Source organism: Chlorocebus sabaeus, chromosome 7, assembly GCF_047675955.1.
Source record: "Chlorocebus sabaeus isolate Y175 chromosome 7, mChlSab1.0.hap1, whole genome shotgun sequence".
Lineage (NCBI taxonomy): Eukaryota > Metazoa > Chordata > Mammalia > Primates > Cercopithecidae > Chlorocebus > Chlorocebus sabaeus.
The window spans coordinates 40,163,887-40,179,895 of NC_132910.1; the positions used below are offsets into that span (position 1 = coordinate 40,163,887).

General features: G+C 41.6%; 2 protein-coding genes across 3 annotated transcripts in view; one reads left to right on the forward strand and one right to left on the reverse strand.

The window, feature by feature from the left end:
• HERC3 (HECT and RLD domain containing E3 ubiquitin protein ligase 3) overlaps nt 1-15,385 on the forward strand; it is a 123,577-nt gene extending 108,192 nt beyond the window's left edge. Inside the window, exons 24-26 of one of the 2 annotated variants that reach the window (XM_007999232.3) lie at nt 11,962-12,145; nt 12,372-12,474; nt 14,635-15,385. In XM_007999232.3, coding sequence (XP_007997423.1) covers nt 11,962-12,145; nt 12,372-12,474; nt 14,635-14,843 — 496 coding nt within the window. In that variant the 3' untranslated portion in view covers nt 14,844-15,385. The other variant, XM_007999237.3, reaches the window with a different exon arrangement.
• Nucleotides 2,983-4,951, reverse strand: NAP1L5 (nucleosome assembly protein 1 like 5). The gene has a single exon (XM_007999231.3). The coding sequence runs from the start codon at nt 4,812-4,814 to the stop codon at nt 4,266-4,268; it is 549 nt and encodes a 182-aa protein (XP_007997422.3). The 5' UTR covers nt 4,815-4,951; the 3' UTR covers nt 2,983-4,265.
• Nucleotides 15,386-16,009: the final 624 nt, after the last annotated feature.

Here is a 16,009-nt window from a genome sequence, read left to right on the forward strand (position 1 = left end):
AAACATAACTATATACATATGAAATGGAGCGTCTGAATTTTTAAACTTAGGTGAAGACAATGCTTATATTTAAAATGCTATTACAAAGTCCTTATGAACACCCTTAATAATGACTGCATGGTCTGCTATGTGAATGTGTGTTTTTCTGTTTCTTCACTGTTTAATATTTGACTTGTTTGTATGTTCTTTTTTATTCCTCTTTTTTCTCTTCCCCCCACCACCATTTTTAATAAGACTATGTCAAGTATCTTTTGTGTATAAAGGATTTTGTGCCTTTAAAATTGCTTTTTAATGATAAGGTCTCAGGGGTGAAATGGAATTAAAATGTATAACATTTGAATTTGTTGATAGGTATTTTTGATAAATTTATTTTGCTAATGAATTATACTCCCTTATATGTCATTATCACCATTTCACCCAGTTCTTAGAAAAATGGTGTGTATTCTTTAAAAAAAAAATGAAAAAACTAAAAAGAAATTTAATCTCACTTACAAAATGTTGCATTTCTTTCACACATAGGCTACTTTACATACTCTACAGAGTACTGATCTATTTTACTGCTGTTTACCTCTAAAATATTTTGTTTAAAAAATGAATTAACTAGAAGATGGTGGTTGCACAGCATTGTGAATGTACAAATGCCACTGAATTGTTCCCTTTAAAATGGTTAATTTTGTTATGTGAATTTCACCTTAATAAAAAAAAAAAGTGTGTATGTGTGTGTATATGTGTAAATGTGTCTCTGTGTATGCATTGAGTGTACATTCTCAGGTAGAGAGAGCTGCCATGCCATTTTTCACAGTAAGCATCGGCATGCCAGTTTTCTGTGTAATACTCAGAGAGTTGGTTGTGTATTGCATGCTGCCTTTCTTTCTTTCTGCCAGTTAATTTGTGCTTTGTTGACTAATCTTGGCCTATAATAGGTTGAAAATGGTTTATGAATGATAGTGTTGGACCTACCTTGAAGCAAGGGTATTCCGCTAGATGCAGGTTTTAGGGTTGCCAGAGAAGCTATCAAATAAGCAGTCTAGGAAAGAGTATAAAGATTAGCCTAGTTAGGAAATGGCAGAAATCGCTTGACATCACAAACATCCCTGTATCCTTAGAGAAGTGGCCAACAATGGTACAGCTGGTAGCTAGAAAACCCCATAGTTAAAGTGTTATCATAAACAAAAGGATTGCGGGCCAGAGCACAGAACTAGGAACACTTGTCTCTAGACTCTGCCAGAGCCCCAGCTCACCTAGTGCCGCAGGTTCAGGAACACGCAGTACTAGGTGAGTTCTTTCTGCCTCAGTCAGGGTTTGCAGTCTTTCCTCTTTTTAGAGACTCTGCTGATGTCCTTTATGTATTTCTCTAGTAGGACTTAATAATTTTCATATGATTCATAGGAACTCTTCATTATGTTTAAGACTACTAACCCTTTGCCATCTATATCTATTGTAGGTTTTATTCTGTTTTTGCTTTTGAAAATGTAGTGTGTGTCTTTAACTCTGTGATTTCTTAATTTTTGTGTTGTCATGTCTGTTACTTCTTTTGGTCTTATATCACTCTTATCCGAGCCATTCCCTGTCCAGTAATTGATGTAATTGATAAATATTTAGTATATTTTCTTCAATTGGTCTGTAGTCAGAGGTAAAAATCTAAACTGTTTCCAAATTGCTAAAGGTTTTCTTAGCTGTTCTTAAGGTGAGCATTATGGTAAATATATTAGGTTCCAGATCCAGTTTGAGTTTTGATTAAAATTGTGATAAAAGTTAATTTGGGAAGAACTGATATTTTTGTGATATTCAATCTTACATCCAAAGGCTTATGTTACATTTATTTGTTTTTAATTTTTACATAGGTTATATACATTTCTTATTAGAGGTTTTAGCCTTTCCCATATATTTTCATCATTATTAGTGCCTATAAATGGTTATGGGTTTTTGTGTATTTATCTGATAACTGGTCAATTCATCAAACTTATTAAATTGAATTGTTTTTCAGTTGATTCTCTTGGGTTTTCTATACGTAAAAAACATTTCCCAATACTTATACCTCTTATCTGTGTTTCAATCATTTTTGCTTTTTACTGTACCCAGAAAAATAGTAAAATGATAATCTCATTCCTGGATATAAGAAATGAATATTAAATTTTATTAGATTTTTTTCTCTATTAAGATAATCATATGATTAAGATAATCAGAACTTCGTATGTAATATACTATTCTGATTTTCTCTTTTGGTTGGCCTGAGCATAAGGAAGATTAACATTACCTTAAGGTTGTTTGTACTCAACAATCTGTTGTTATTAGCAACAAGTCAGTGCTGCCTTCCATTCCCTAGGATAAAGCAATTTAATTTTGCTTCTTTGTAATTTTAACCCTGCAGGGAAAATGAAGCAAATGGCATCTGATTTTTTAATTTTTTTGGAGTCCAGTTTTTAAAAAAAACTTTCTGCTTCATTCAGAATGAAGCAAACAAAGTTGAAATAGCCTTTTTTGTATATTTTTAATGTTATATTGAAGTCTTTTATCCTTTCTGAGAGATAATAAAAACTTGATATTATGTTGAGGAAACCAAAACAAGATAGTTTATTTAATTTCCTGTGTTTCTGAATTAAAGGCCACATTCTTCTCTCATAATAAGGAATCATAAACATGGGAAGGCATTGATGTAGTGATGTCCATTTCTCCCATTTTGTAACAGGAGAGAAGGAGGATTGAATTTCCAATCACTGTCTTTATCTTTCATGTAATAATAATAATAGCTAAGAATTATTCAGCGCTTACTATGGTTTGGATGCTATTCTATAGGCGTTATATGCATTAATCCATTTGCTCTTCATAGTAACCCATGAGGAAGGGACTATTCCTATTCCCTTTTGTAGATGAGGAGAAATTGAGCACTGAGAGTATTAGCTGAGTTGCCTAAGGTACATTACTAATAGGAGGCAGAGCTGGGATTTGAATACAGGCAGTCAGAGTACCGAGTCTTTTATATATTTTTTTTGAAAATACTGTTTTATTAACACCACAGTGGTAAACATCTTTAAGCTTATGTTTCTTTATAGATCACTGGCTCACACATAATTCAAAACCCACACAGAAGCTAAGAGTCTTTACATTAAATATATTCTTCCTAAAAATCCTTACTGTATGCGTCTGTCCTCAAGCAGTAAAATTTGATTATGCACCATTTTATAATATGTCACATTTACATAGCAAAATAATGAAGGCACAGCTAATACAAGCAAACTTAAATCCTTTCTACTTCTGAGCTGGGGGTAGGGGCACACACTTGGATTGGTTCTTCAAGTATGTATTTTTTCCAAACATTAGCTTCAGTGAAAAGTTCTGATGATTTTCACAGCTACACCCTAAAAGCTACATGACAGAAAGACGTCACAAGGATCAAAGTACATAACACTGGATACACATGCTTTACAGAATTTGCTACATTCTACATCTCTTCAAGTAAATTAATATTTCTAAAACACTAGGTAAAGTGATTTAATACTTAAACATATTTGGGGTATTTTTTACGTCTTTGTAAATAGACACTACTAAGAAAACACAAACATGAGATTATAACTAATGAATACATATGTTGACAGTATTTTACAGGTTTTACACCCTCCTTCTTGGAACCATGTTGTTCTCTAAATTCAAATACTCAAACATTTTTCAGAACTTGAGATGGCAGTTTTCCTGGCCTTATTAACAGTAATGTCATGATCTCCATTGCAGTCTTCCTCAGTGCCATCAATCTCCTGTGAAGTGTAAAGCTGATGTCTGCGTTACAAAAGCAAAGTCTCAAAGATGACGTTTTTCTTGGGGTCTGCCTTCTCTGCACAGCGAAATGTCATGAGTAAAGAAATTTAAGAATTAAGCACTGAAAACGTGTTCAGTCATGGCCTGGGTGTTCCATGTGTAGCGTATGCTGTGTGATGAATGGGTTTCAAAGTGACGTTCTTTACTTCGCATCTACTAACACCCTTTGTAAACCTCAATCCTCATAGAAGAGACCATGAAAACATAATTTTGGGTTTAATTCGGTTTTCTTTAACACCTTTTGATATATTTATTATGTTCAAAATGAAAAATTTGAACCGAGCTGGCCAGGATCTAATTGCTTCAATGTAATCTATTTTAGGAATGTCAGAATAAATTCACATTGTATTTTGGTCAAAAACCTGAGCCTTTTTAAGTCCACCAATATTCTGGGAAAAACAAAACCAAGCTGTTTTCTTCGTGGGCTTTCTCTTCATCCATCTCTGCCCCCCTTACTTCTTGGTGTCATCAGGCATCCCGGCGTGGGCATCGTCATGTTTGGCCCCCGCGGCAGCCTCTGCTGCAGCCTCCTCCTCCTCCTCCTCTTCCCCCTCCTCCTCGTCATCCTCGTACTCCTCTTCCTCCTCCTCCTCCCCCTCCAAGGTCCATGCACACCCCTCCATCTCGCCGGTGAGCTCTTGGATCTTGGCGAGTAGGGGCTTATAGATGTCATTATACTTTTTTTCCAGAGCCTGAAATTCCTTATCAAATTTGGCTTCTATCTTATCGCATCGCTTCTGCAGCTTTTTGAGGGCCAGGACTCGGCATTTCACCGAATTAGGCAGGCTCTCGATAAAGTCATTTTTCGGCTTTTGGGCATTCTCTGCAGGGGTCTGGGGCTCCTCAGCCATCTGACCAGCCGCGCTGTCAGGGTCACCAGCCGCGCTGTCACAGTCTCCACCCTGCGCACCGCCTTCCGCCATTACCTCCTCCGCCGCTGCCTCCGCCGCTGCCGCCGCCTGGCTAGGCTCCGCAGGCCCCTGGTTTTCCGAGTCGGCCATGTTAGAGGAGAAGCCGCAGAGGTCTAGGAGGGATCCCGCAGAGGCCCTGCACCCGAGCTGGTCCAGAGAGATCTTGCGGATGCGGCAAGTGGCGGTGACGCGCGGCCGCGGGAATGACGTCGGCCGCGGCCCCGCCCCCTGCTTTTGCGGCACTTGACTGGCTCCCCAGTATCAGCTGACGGCCGTGCGCTCATACTGCACCAGATTCCTCCTGTTGCTACCCTGACGTCTCCTGGGCCCTCAACACCAGCCTGTTGGACAGACACCCTGTTCCCAGCCCACCCATGTACCCACCCCCTGTAGAGCTGGGCTGGGAGTGTCAGTGCCGCCCGAGGTGCTTCTTCAGGAACTGCGTAGATGGCCTCAGCTTGTTTTCCGTGTGTTCCTCACCCCCATCCAGGCCCTTCTACAAATGCTAGTACATAACGTCTTCGCTTACCTCTGCATCTCTCTCCATAGCTGGCATTTGATGACCTCTTAGATTCCTCCACATTCCTCTCCAGGCAGTGGAGGAACGGGCAAGCTGGCTCCATTCTACCCTTTTGGGGACCCGGGGAGCATGTGTGTGGATAGGGCAGCTTGCATATCCAAGCTCTGTACCTGTATGTCCACCCAACACCTCCTTGGCCATCCCACACACCTGGCGACACATACCCTGGTGGCAAGGTTGTCTCTCAGCAGGACACCCCTGGAAGCAGTTTTGGAGTCATTTGGGTAGGAAATCTTAGAGCTCCCAGTGTCCTGGTGTGTGTTCTAGAAGGTTCTACAGAATCTTTGACCTGTGGGAAGTACTAAAGCTTCAGGAGGGCTGAAAAAAAGCAAGTCTCTCTAAAGCATGGGGCCCAGGGCCAAGGCCCCCTCTTATCTTGGTTAAAGCGTGTGCCATCTATCCCACCCTGCTCACTTTCGTCTTCCCAGTCTTCCCCCAACACCATCTGCTTTCCTGCCTTCCCCATTATCTGTTTTCACACCTTTCCTTGCCACCATCTTCTCCCTCCCTCCTGCCCCTCCCCCGCACTGTGTTATGCCCCACCATCTGCCCATCTTCTTCCCCCCTTCTTCGCCACTCACTGCCTTCTTCCTCACCTTCTCCCCTCCCTGCACTGTCCTTTTCCCCACCCCTTCACCCTCTTCTTCCCCACCCTCCTCACCCTCTTCTTCCCCACTCACTGCCTTCTTTCTCACCTCCCCCCCCCGCACTGTCCTTTTCCTCACCCTCCTCTTCTCCACTCACTGCCTTCTTTCTCACCTCCCCTCCACCACACTGTCCTTTTTCTCACCCTCCTCACCCTCTTCTTCCCCACCCTCCTCACCCTCTTCTTCCCCACTCACTGCCTTCTTCCTCACCTTCCCCCCACCCGCGCCCTTTTTCCTCATTCTCCTCACTCTCTTCTTCCCCACCCTCTTCACCCTCTTCTTCCCCACCCTCTTCACCCTCTTCTTCCCCATCTTCCTCACCCTCTTCTTCCCCATCTTCCTCACCCTCTTCTTCCCCATCTACCTCACCCTCTTCTTCCCCTCCCCCAGCCCCACCCTCTTCCCACCCACCCACCCCCACCTTACCCACCCACCCAGCCCCACCGTCTTCTTCCCCACCCACCCACCCACCCAGCCCCACCGTCTTCTTCCCCACCCACCCACCCACCCACCCAGCCCCACCGTCTTCTTCCCCACCCACCCACCCAGCCCCACCGTCTTCTTCGCCACCCACCCACCCACCCACGCAGCCCCACCGTCTTCTTCCCCACCCACCCACCCACCCAGCCCCACCGTCTTCTTCCCCACCCACCCACCCACCCAGCCCCACCGTCTTCTTCCCCACCCACCCACCCACCCAGCCCCACCGTCTTCTTCCCCACCCACCCACCCAGCCCCACCGTCTTCTTCCCCACCCACCCACCCAGCCCCACCGTCTTCTTCCCCACCCACCCACCCAGCCCCACCGTCTTCTTCCCCACCCACCCACCCAGCCCCACCGTCTTCTTCCCCACCCACCCACCCAGCCCCACCGTCTTCTTCCCCACCCACCCACCCAGCCCCACCGTCTTCTTCCCCATGCTCTATCTTCTTCCCCACCTTCCCCCACCTTCCCCCACCTTCTTCCTGTCTTCTTTCCCACCTTCTTCTTCTCCACCTTCCCCCATGGTCTTCTTCCCTACCTTCCCCCACGGTCTTCTTCCCCACCTTCCCCCCAACCCTCTTCTTTTTCTTTTTTTTCTTTTTTTTTTTTTTTTAAGACGGAGTCTCGCTCTGTCACCCAGGCTGGAGTGCAGTGGCCGGATCTCAGCTCACTGCAAGCTCCGCCTCCCGGGTTTAAGCCATTCTCCTGCCTCAGCCTCCCGAGTAGCTGGGACTATAGGTGCCCGCCACCTCGCCCGGCTAGTTTTTTGTACTTTTTAGTAGAGACGGGGTTTCACCATGTTAGCCAAGATGGTCTCGATCTCCTGACCTTGTGATCCGCCCGTCTCGGCCTCCCAAAGTGCTGAGATTACCGGTTTGAGCCACCGCGCCCGGCCCCCAACCCTCTTCTTTACCCTGCTCACCATCTTCTTAGTGGCTCACTGTCTTCTTCTCTACCTTCTTCCCCCCTCCCATATATCATCTCTTTTGATGGCTACAGCTACCTGGAGATTAGGAAGGATGTTTCTCATTTTACAGATAGTAAACTTAGAAGCAAATATGGTGAAATCATCTTACTGCATGTATCACTTAATTGGCAGATTCAGGGGCAGAAAAGAGGCCTTTTGACCCCTATAGTATGGAAGTTGTGACAGACTTTAAAAAAAAAAATCCCAAATTTTGGTTAAATTCACTTGACTAACTTAACCTGCTTAAAATATTCAGGGCATGCTCATCTTTCAAGATTTTTATTTTCCTGTCTCAACAGATCTTAAAACTTAGTGTTAAACTAGACTGTTTTTTAAAAAGTCTGGCTCATTGAGGTATCATTTACATAACAGTAAAATTTGCACTTTTGGGAGTGCTTTCACAAGTAAATACAGTAATGTAAGCACTGTAGTAATCAAGATATAGAACAATAAATCGCCCCCTAAAGGTCCCTTGTGACCTTTCCCCAACATCCAGCCCTGGTGAGCACTGAGCTGTTCTCTGTCTCAATACTTCTGTTCTATCCAGAATGGCAGGTAAATTGAATTATATGAATGTAGCCTTTTGAGCCTGGCTTTTTTCACTAGCAGAGTACATTTGAGATTCATTCGTGTTGTTGTATATATTGGTAAATTTATTTTTTATTATTTTTTATTTTACTTTTTATTATTGGGTAGTATTCCCATTTGTGTTGTTTCCAGTTTTTCGTAATTGTGAATAATGCTGTGATCATTCATCTACAGGTTTCTCTATGAGCATAGACTTTTATTTCTCTTGGGTAGATACCTAGCAGTGGGATTGCTGGGTCATACAGTAAATGTATGCTTAACTTCATAAGAAGCTGCCACATTGTTTTCCATAGTGGCTTTAGTCTGTTTAGCAGTGTTGCTAGAAAGGAATACCGGAGGCTACAAGCTAGAAGGTTCAAGATTGGGCATCTAGGTGGTGAGTCTCAGGCTGCTTCCTGAGACTGTTGAGCTATTTCTACCAATAGTCTCTTAAGTGAAATCTAGATTTTTTCTGTCAAGCTCCTCAAAACTCTTCCAGGCTCTACCTATTTCCTAATTCCAAAGGCACATCTACATTTTTAGGTATTAGCTGTTGCAGTACCGTACTTCTTAGTACCAAAATCTGTGTGTCAGTGTTCTCCAGAGAAACAGAACTGATAGGGTGTGGGGCCAAGGGGAGCGGGGGCAGGGACGGATTTATTTTAAAGAATTGGTTCATGTGATTGTGGAGGCTGTCAAGCCTGAAATCTGTAGGATAGGCTATCAGGCTAGAAATTCTGGCAAGAGTTAATATTGAAGTTTTGAGTCCAAAGACAGTGTGGAGGCAGAATTCTTTCCTCTTTGGAGGACCTCAAGTCTTTTTCTCTTAAGGCCTTCAACTGATTGGATATGGCCTACCTACATTATGGAGGGTAACTTGCTTTAATCAAAGTCTATGAATTTAAATATTAATCCCAACTAAAAAAATATCTTAACAACATCCAGACTGGTGTTTGACCAAACAACTGGATGCCATAGCCTTGCCAAGTTGACTTATAAAATTAACTATCACAGTCTGTAATAAAAATTGTTGTGATGGCGTTTCTCTTGGGTAATTGTATCAGAAAAATGTCATTAGTTTAGTGTAATGGGTTTCAGAGAAGTGAGGTGTTATATATGGTGTGAGAAACTTTCAGTATCAATGATTAACATGTACAATAATCTTTTTACATTAGTGGCTTTAAGGATTGCAACTTACACCATTTTAAAAATGGGAAAAGAAAGGCTTACTAGTTAGATACAGAACATGGCAGAGCCTGGATTTGAACCCCTGTCTGCCTCACTTATTCACTGTATCACACCATTTTTTGGTTAGTTATTGGTATGAATGGTGAACATGTAAAAAGTATCTGCTTGGAGTAAACCCAATAATTCAAATGTAGCTTTATAAAGTGTTAAATTACAGTGACGGATAAGTAGTAAATAACTATCTTCATGATGTGAAGTTTTAAAATTGTTTTTAATCTAAAACACAAAAACTACATAGAATAATGTGACAAGTATTTGCATATATGATCCACAGTCAACAGGTATTTGCTTCAGATTTTTTAATAAAAGAAAAAAATTACTGATACCGCACAACTTCTTTTTGTACGTACCCTTAATTCCATTCCCCTCTTCCCACCCTTCTTTCTTACACAGACAAAACTCTTATGAATTTGATTTTTTTAAATGTTTTTATAATAAACATGTATATTAAAACAATTTTTTTTTTTTTTGGAGACAGAGTCGTGCTTTGTCACCCAGGCTGAAGTACAGTGGCGTGATCATGGCTCACTGCAGCCTTGACCTCCTGGGCTCAGGCGATCCTCCCACCTCAGCCTTCTGAGCAGCTGGGACTACAGGCATGCACCACCAGGCCTGGCTGATTTTTTGTGGGTCTCGTCGTGTTGCCCAGGCTGGTCTTGAATTCTGGGCTCAAGCCATCTGCCTGCTTCAGCCTCCCAAAGTGCTGGGATTATAGGCATGAGCCACCGCACCTGGCTAGACAAAGATCTTTTTACATTAATGTCTTTGTTTTTAAAAATGAACACTTAAACGTCTTACATATGCATATGTATAATTTCATACTCATAAGCAAAATCTTATATCCATAAACAATACGATAATACTAGCTAATACTTACAAAGCAGTTGTTATACACCAGCCTTGGTTTAAGCACTCTTACATGTATTCACTCATTTAATCCTAAAGCAGTTCTATGAGTTATCTACTCTTACTCTCCCCATTTTACAAATGAGGACACAAGAGGCATGGAGAAATTAAATAACTTGCCCAAGGGTCACAAGTTCTAAGTGACAGACCTACTACCTTTTATAAGTAGCATTGATTTAAGTGTTAAAACACAACTTACATAAATGCTGTCATATTTTACTGAACATGCAAATACTTGATTTTCACTCAGCATTGTTCCTGAGATTCTATTCATTTTGCTAAGTACAGATCGAGTTAATTCCATTAAAGTGCTCTGCTTTATGGTTTCCATCATATGACTCTACCATCTTTTCCTTGTCCATGTTCATATTAATGGATATTTAGTTTTATTTCTCTAAATTCTCTATATTACAAGAAAATGCTGCAATAAACTTCCCTGAAGTCATCTTCCTGTGCACATATGTTAGCATCTCTGCATTACCTGCCCGCTAGCACCGTAGCATGATCAAGGGTATTTACATTTTCACCTTCTCTAGGTATTCACAGAATTTCCCCCCAAAATGTTTATGTCTAGGTTCACAGTTTATATTTCCACTTGTGAGAGACTGAATATACCTACGGACAGTGGCCAGGCCATATATAAAAATGGAGCTGAGACCCACAGTCTGTAGCAACTTGCCCAGGAAACCAACCTCTTATCTGCAATAAGCAGCCCAGGAAGCCATCCTGCTGTAAGTCAGACTTGCAGGGAGCCTGATTGCCATCTCTCTTGATACCTTTTGTAACGGTGGGCCCAAATAGGCCAGGATGTGATTAATAAACAACAACTTCCTTAATTTTTGTTCCTACTTCCAACTTAGAACCAACCAGAGAAAGCCAAATATGCACCCTTAACCAGTCACATAGGATGCCCCACTTCTAGTTATAGCCCACCTGCAGCTTCCCCAGGCTAGCAGCCTCCAATCAGAGTGTACCTGAAGCCTTCCCTCTTTCCACTGTAAAGCTTTTCCACTCCTCTGCTTGACTTTGAGTCTCTTCCACAGCACAAGTGACAGTGGCAGACTCTCTTTCTATAGCAGCTCTGAAAAAGCCTTTGCTCTTCTCATTTGGTTGATCTTCATATATTTCCATGGTTGCGATATGTGGCTCCCATCATTTCAGTTTATCTTCCTACCAGCTGCCTATGAGGTTTCCGTTTTCCCCACACCTTCACCATATTGATATAATCTCGTTTTTAACCTTACACCTGTTTGATGAGTGCAAATGACAATTCACTCGTCTTCATTTGCATTTGCCTGATTATTAGTGAGATGGAGCCATTATTTGAGATGGTTCTTTCCAGACGTAAAGGTTTTATAAACAAGGAGTTATAAAATTAACCTTTTAAAATAGGTGAGGATATGAATGTCAAGTGGTTTAGCTTTATTTGTTTCTTAGGATAGGGAAAGTGGCCTAGAACTGTTATCTCAGACTTTTTATTTTAAGCAGAAAAAGTCTTATTTTTTCCACACTAAATTTTAAGCAGGACTTTTAACATGAAAACTGGAATACCTCAGGTAAAGCCAGTAGTTTAGTTCTACTTACCTGGCCTGCTCCCCTTCCTACCTGTCTTATCCTTCCTTGGATCATCTGAGGCACTTGGTGGAATGTTAGGGCTGGGGCTGGAGAGGGAGGAGAGGAGAGCTGGTAACCTATATGATGCTTTAGGATGCCTCCTGATGTGAACATTTGATGAAATTCCATTTTTTATCACTCCCAATCTCAGTGTAGAAGGGTAACTTCATAAGCTTTACAAGACTTTGAGCTAAATGTATTTGATTTCTTTTGTGTTCTGGCAGGCAGGAATTTGTGGATGCTTATGTCAATTATGTCTTCCAAATCTCAGTTCATGAATGGTACACAGCCTTCTCTAGTGGCTTCCTAAAGGTGTGTGGTGGCAAAGTCCTTGAGCTCTTCCAGCCTTCAGAACTGAGGGCTATGATGGTGGGGAACAGCAACTACAACTGGGAAGAACTGGAAGAGGTAAGCACAAAAGATCCTTTAACTCCTTTAACTTCGGAGAAGCAGCAGCAGCTTGGGGAGGTGTTCCCAGAGCCTGGTCTCGTTCCAAGCATATTGTGGTTGAGTTAGACTTAGAGGTGTCCTGTATCTGAGCACTTATTTCTTAGCCTCAAATGCAAATGATATATAATGTCCACTAAAATATTTTTCTAAGAGACATTTTTTTCTTTTTGTCTTTTTTGGACAGACTGCCATCTACAAGGGAGATTACTCGGCCACACATCCCACTGTAAAACTATTTTGGGAAACATTTCATGAGTTTCCATTGGAAAAGAAGAAGAAGTTTCTCTGTAAGTATCGGTAATCTCAATATGGTATTTGTCTACATTTTAGTCTTACATACAGTATAGGATGATAGGCTCCATGGCTGAGGCTTAACTCATTTAAATGGTAAAGATCAGGTAATTGTAATTCATTATATGTATGCTTTTTGTCTTAATGATATCTCAGACACAATATAGGTTGTTAGTCCAGATCTGTAGCCTAACAAGAGGGTTGCATGAAAGGAAGAAAAGAAGCATCTCACTGATTTTTCTTTTCTTTCTTTCTTTTTTTTTTGAGACAGAGTCTTACTCTGTTGCCCAGGCTGGAGTGCAGTGGTGTGATCTCAGTTAACTGCAACCACCACTTCCTAGGTTCAGGTGATTCTCATGCCTCAGCCTCCCAAGTAGCTAGGACTACAGGCACCTGGCAGCATGCCTGGCAGATTTTTATATTTTTAGTAGAGATGGGGTTTCATCATGTTGCCCAGACTGGTCCTGGTCTTGAACTTCTGACCTCAAGTGATCTGCCTGTTTTGGCCTCCCAAAATGCTGGGATTACAGGTGTGAGCCACCACGCCCAGCCTGATTTTTAAATTATTCTAAAAATACTAACTATTTTATATATAAGTTATTCAAATATTACATTTATGAAGTCAAATTGTTTGGATTAACCTCTCTTACCTCTCTAGCCTTTAAAATATATTACAAAGTATCCAGATGCAACTGGGAAGGTGTGATTTATAGCAGCTTTACTGGGATATAATCTGTGTGCCATACTCATTTAAAGTGTGTACTTCAGTGGTTTTTTAGCATATACACACAGTTGTGAAACGATCACACAGTTAATTGTAGAATATGTTCATAGCCTCAAAAAAGAAACCCCATACCTATTAGTGGTCATTCTCCATATCTCTCCCACCAGTCTTTCTGTCTCTATGGATTTGCCTATTCTGGACATTTCATGCAAATTGAATCATACAATATGTAGACTTTGGTGACTGGCTGAATGACGTTTGAGAAAGGTAATAATACCTTTGGAAAGGAGAATGAATTCTAATTTACATGAACAAATTTAGCCTTTTAAAAATAGTGGAAATATCTCTCAGTTTGTGTCTGTGTATAATCAGTGTCAGAAATTAGCTAGTGCATACTATGGAATTTTAGTCATATAAAACCAAAGCATGGGGTTTGATAGGCAGTCTATTTTGCTTTATAAGACTGGGCATATATTAGTATTAATGTAGGACTTACCCCCAGGTTCTGTTGCTCACACTGGAGCAAGGATGAGAGGAAGTGGAGATCTTACACAAGAACTCTTAGAAAGGAGGACCACCTCTCCTCTGCCTGGCCGCGTTGGCTATTGAGAAGCAGTAGTGGAAGAACTGAAGGACAGGTTAAGGTTTGCCGAGTGAGCTTATAAGGCTGTGACATTCAAGAGATGCCTGCTCATGGTCCTGGGATTTCCCTAGAAAATGGCACTTTCTATTCATTAGACTTATGGAAATGTTTGTTAACTCTGGAGATTTTTGGCAAGAAAGTTTATGTAGCATAGCCTCAGGGAATGGCAGGTTATTTGAAAATGCTTCTTAACTAATGATTTTCTTATAGTAATTTCCAGCAATTCAACTATGAGAATGTTGTTCAGCACTAGAAAACAAGGAAAGTCAGCTGGCTCTCTTTCTCTATCTCCCTCTCTCTCTTTTGCCATGTCACAGTGCATGTCACAGGAGTGCAATGTCTAACATAATGTTTGGGTCAGCTCTTCTGGTTTAAGAAAAATGGAGACATGGAAAGGAGAGCAAATAGATCCTAAATGGAATTCCATAGACAAGGTGGTACAGGCATCAGGCATTTCAGGTGAGAGGAGACCCTGAGGTCAGAGACTTCAGTCTTCTGCCTGGTTTCCCCCTGAGATCAGCTGCTCTTTTCCTATGACAACAATTCCTTCCCTCTTTGATTTTGGGAAATCTCCTAAAATTTGTGAGGGCGTACATTTGATTGAGGCCTTTTTTTTTTTCTTAAGTGCATCTAAGCATCATTCCACAGGATGCATATTGGCACATAAATGTAATTGTACTTCTCATGCAAGCCACAGGGTGTCATGCCTTCCTCTCCTCTTGCTAGAAGGACCTCTGAGATCCATTTTCCATTTCTTTAGCTCCTAATGCCATTTCTCGTTCTCCCCAGTGTTCCTGACAGGCAGTGATCGGATTCCCATCTACGGCATGGCCAGCCTGCAGATTGTCATCCAGTCCACAGCCAGCGGGGAGGAGTACTTGCCAGTGGCCCACACTTGCTACAACCTTCTTGACCTCCCCAAGTACAGCAGCAAAGAGATTTTGAGTGCCCGGCTGACCCAGGCCCTTGACAACTATGAAGGGTTTAGTTTGGCCTGAGGCTCCTCAGCTTGTCCAATATTTCCCTTCCTTCCTCAATGTCCACATTGAGACCTATACAGAAAATCATGGGGAGTGATTTCTATTTTTTTATTGTCTAAGTGGGTTGGGACTTTAAAATCCTGAGCCTGGTTGATGTGTTTCTGGGATTGTATAGCAGTAAACAACCTTTTTGAAAAATTAGGGGTTGGGGATGGGGTAAAAAATTGGCCCTTGTATGGGAGGTGTTTTTGTTTGTTTTGTTTTAAACCAAACTACCCAGTATTCCTTGCACTTGTGAATGTGTTGCACTCTGCTGGATGAAATGGCAGTGGATTTTTAAACTTTCATTTCCCAAATATCTCTCTCAGCCCTGATCTTTTCTCACAATGCTTCTTTGTCCTTCTTTTAACTTCTCATTCCTCTATGAGAATGATTTAGACTGATCCGCCCTTTCTTATCTGCGCATGCAAGAACATCACCTTCCTCTGTACACTTGGGAATGCCTCTGGCTTGTTGCAGCCCTCCTTTAACCCAAAGGAGGAAAGGACTACTTCAGAATCTCCCAATTCCAAAAAGCTGACTCTGGGTCCATTATTTTGGCAGAACTCCTAAGAATTTATGGGAGCCTATATAAACATATCTTGCTTTTAAAAAGTTCTTGAGGGAATAGCAACTTTCCCATGGCTGTGCCTATTTCCTAGACCTTTTAAAAGATGTGCAGAGCAGCTTAGCATTCATTGTAGCTGAGCCTAATTTTGTTTTCTTGCTCATCCTTTTCCCTTTGACAATGAGGTTAATTGATAGACCCATCACCCCTTCCGCTCTCGCTTTTGGAGCAAATTGCATTAACTATTTTGAGTCTCTATATTGTCCAAGAAAAGTAGAAATAATAAATTTACTTTCCCCTTTTCTATCACCTTATGTCCTCTACTATTTTCTCCTTGCTCCCTTCCCTAATTTTCTCCTTTTCATACCCTGCTTCCTCCCTGATTTTCCTTTCGTTTCTTCTTTATTTTATCCCATTCTTTGTTACTTGACTCAGTGCTCCCTTCCTCTCCTCTCCTAGTGGATGCATGCAGCCTTTTTTTCAATTTTTATTTAAATTGCAAAATTTTTACTCAGATTTTTTTCCTCTTCCCTAATTGCTAAGATTTAAGGACGTTCTTTATTATGAAACTTTATCA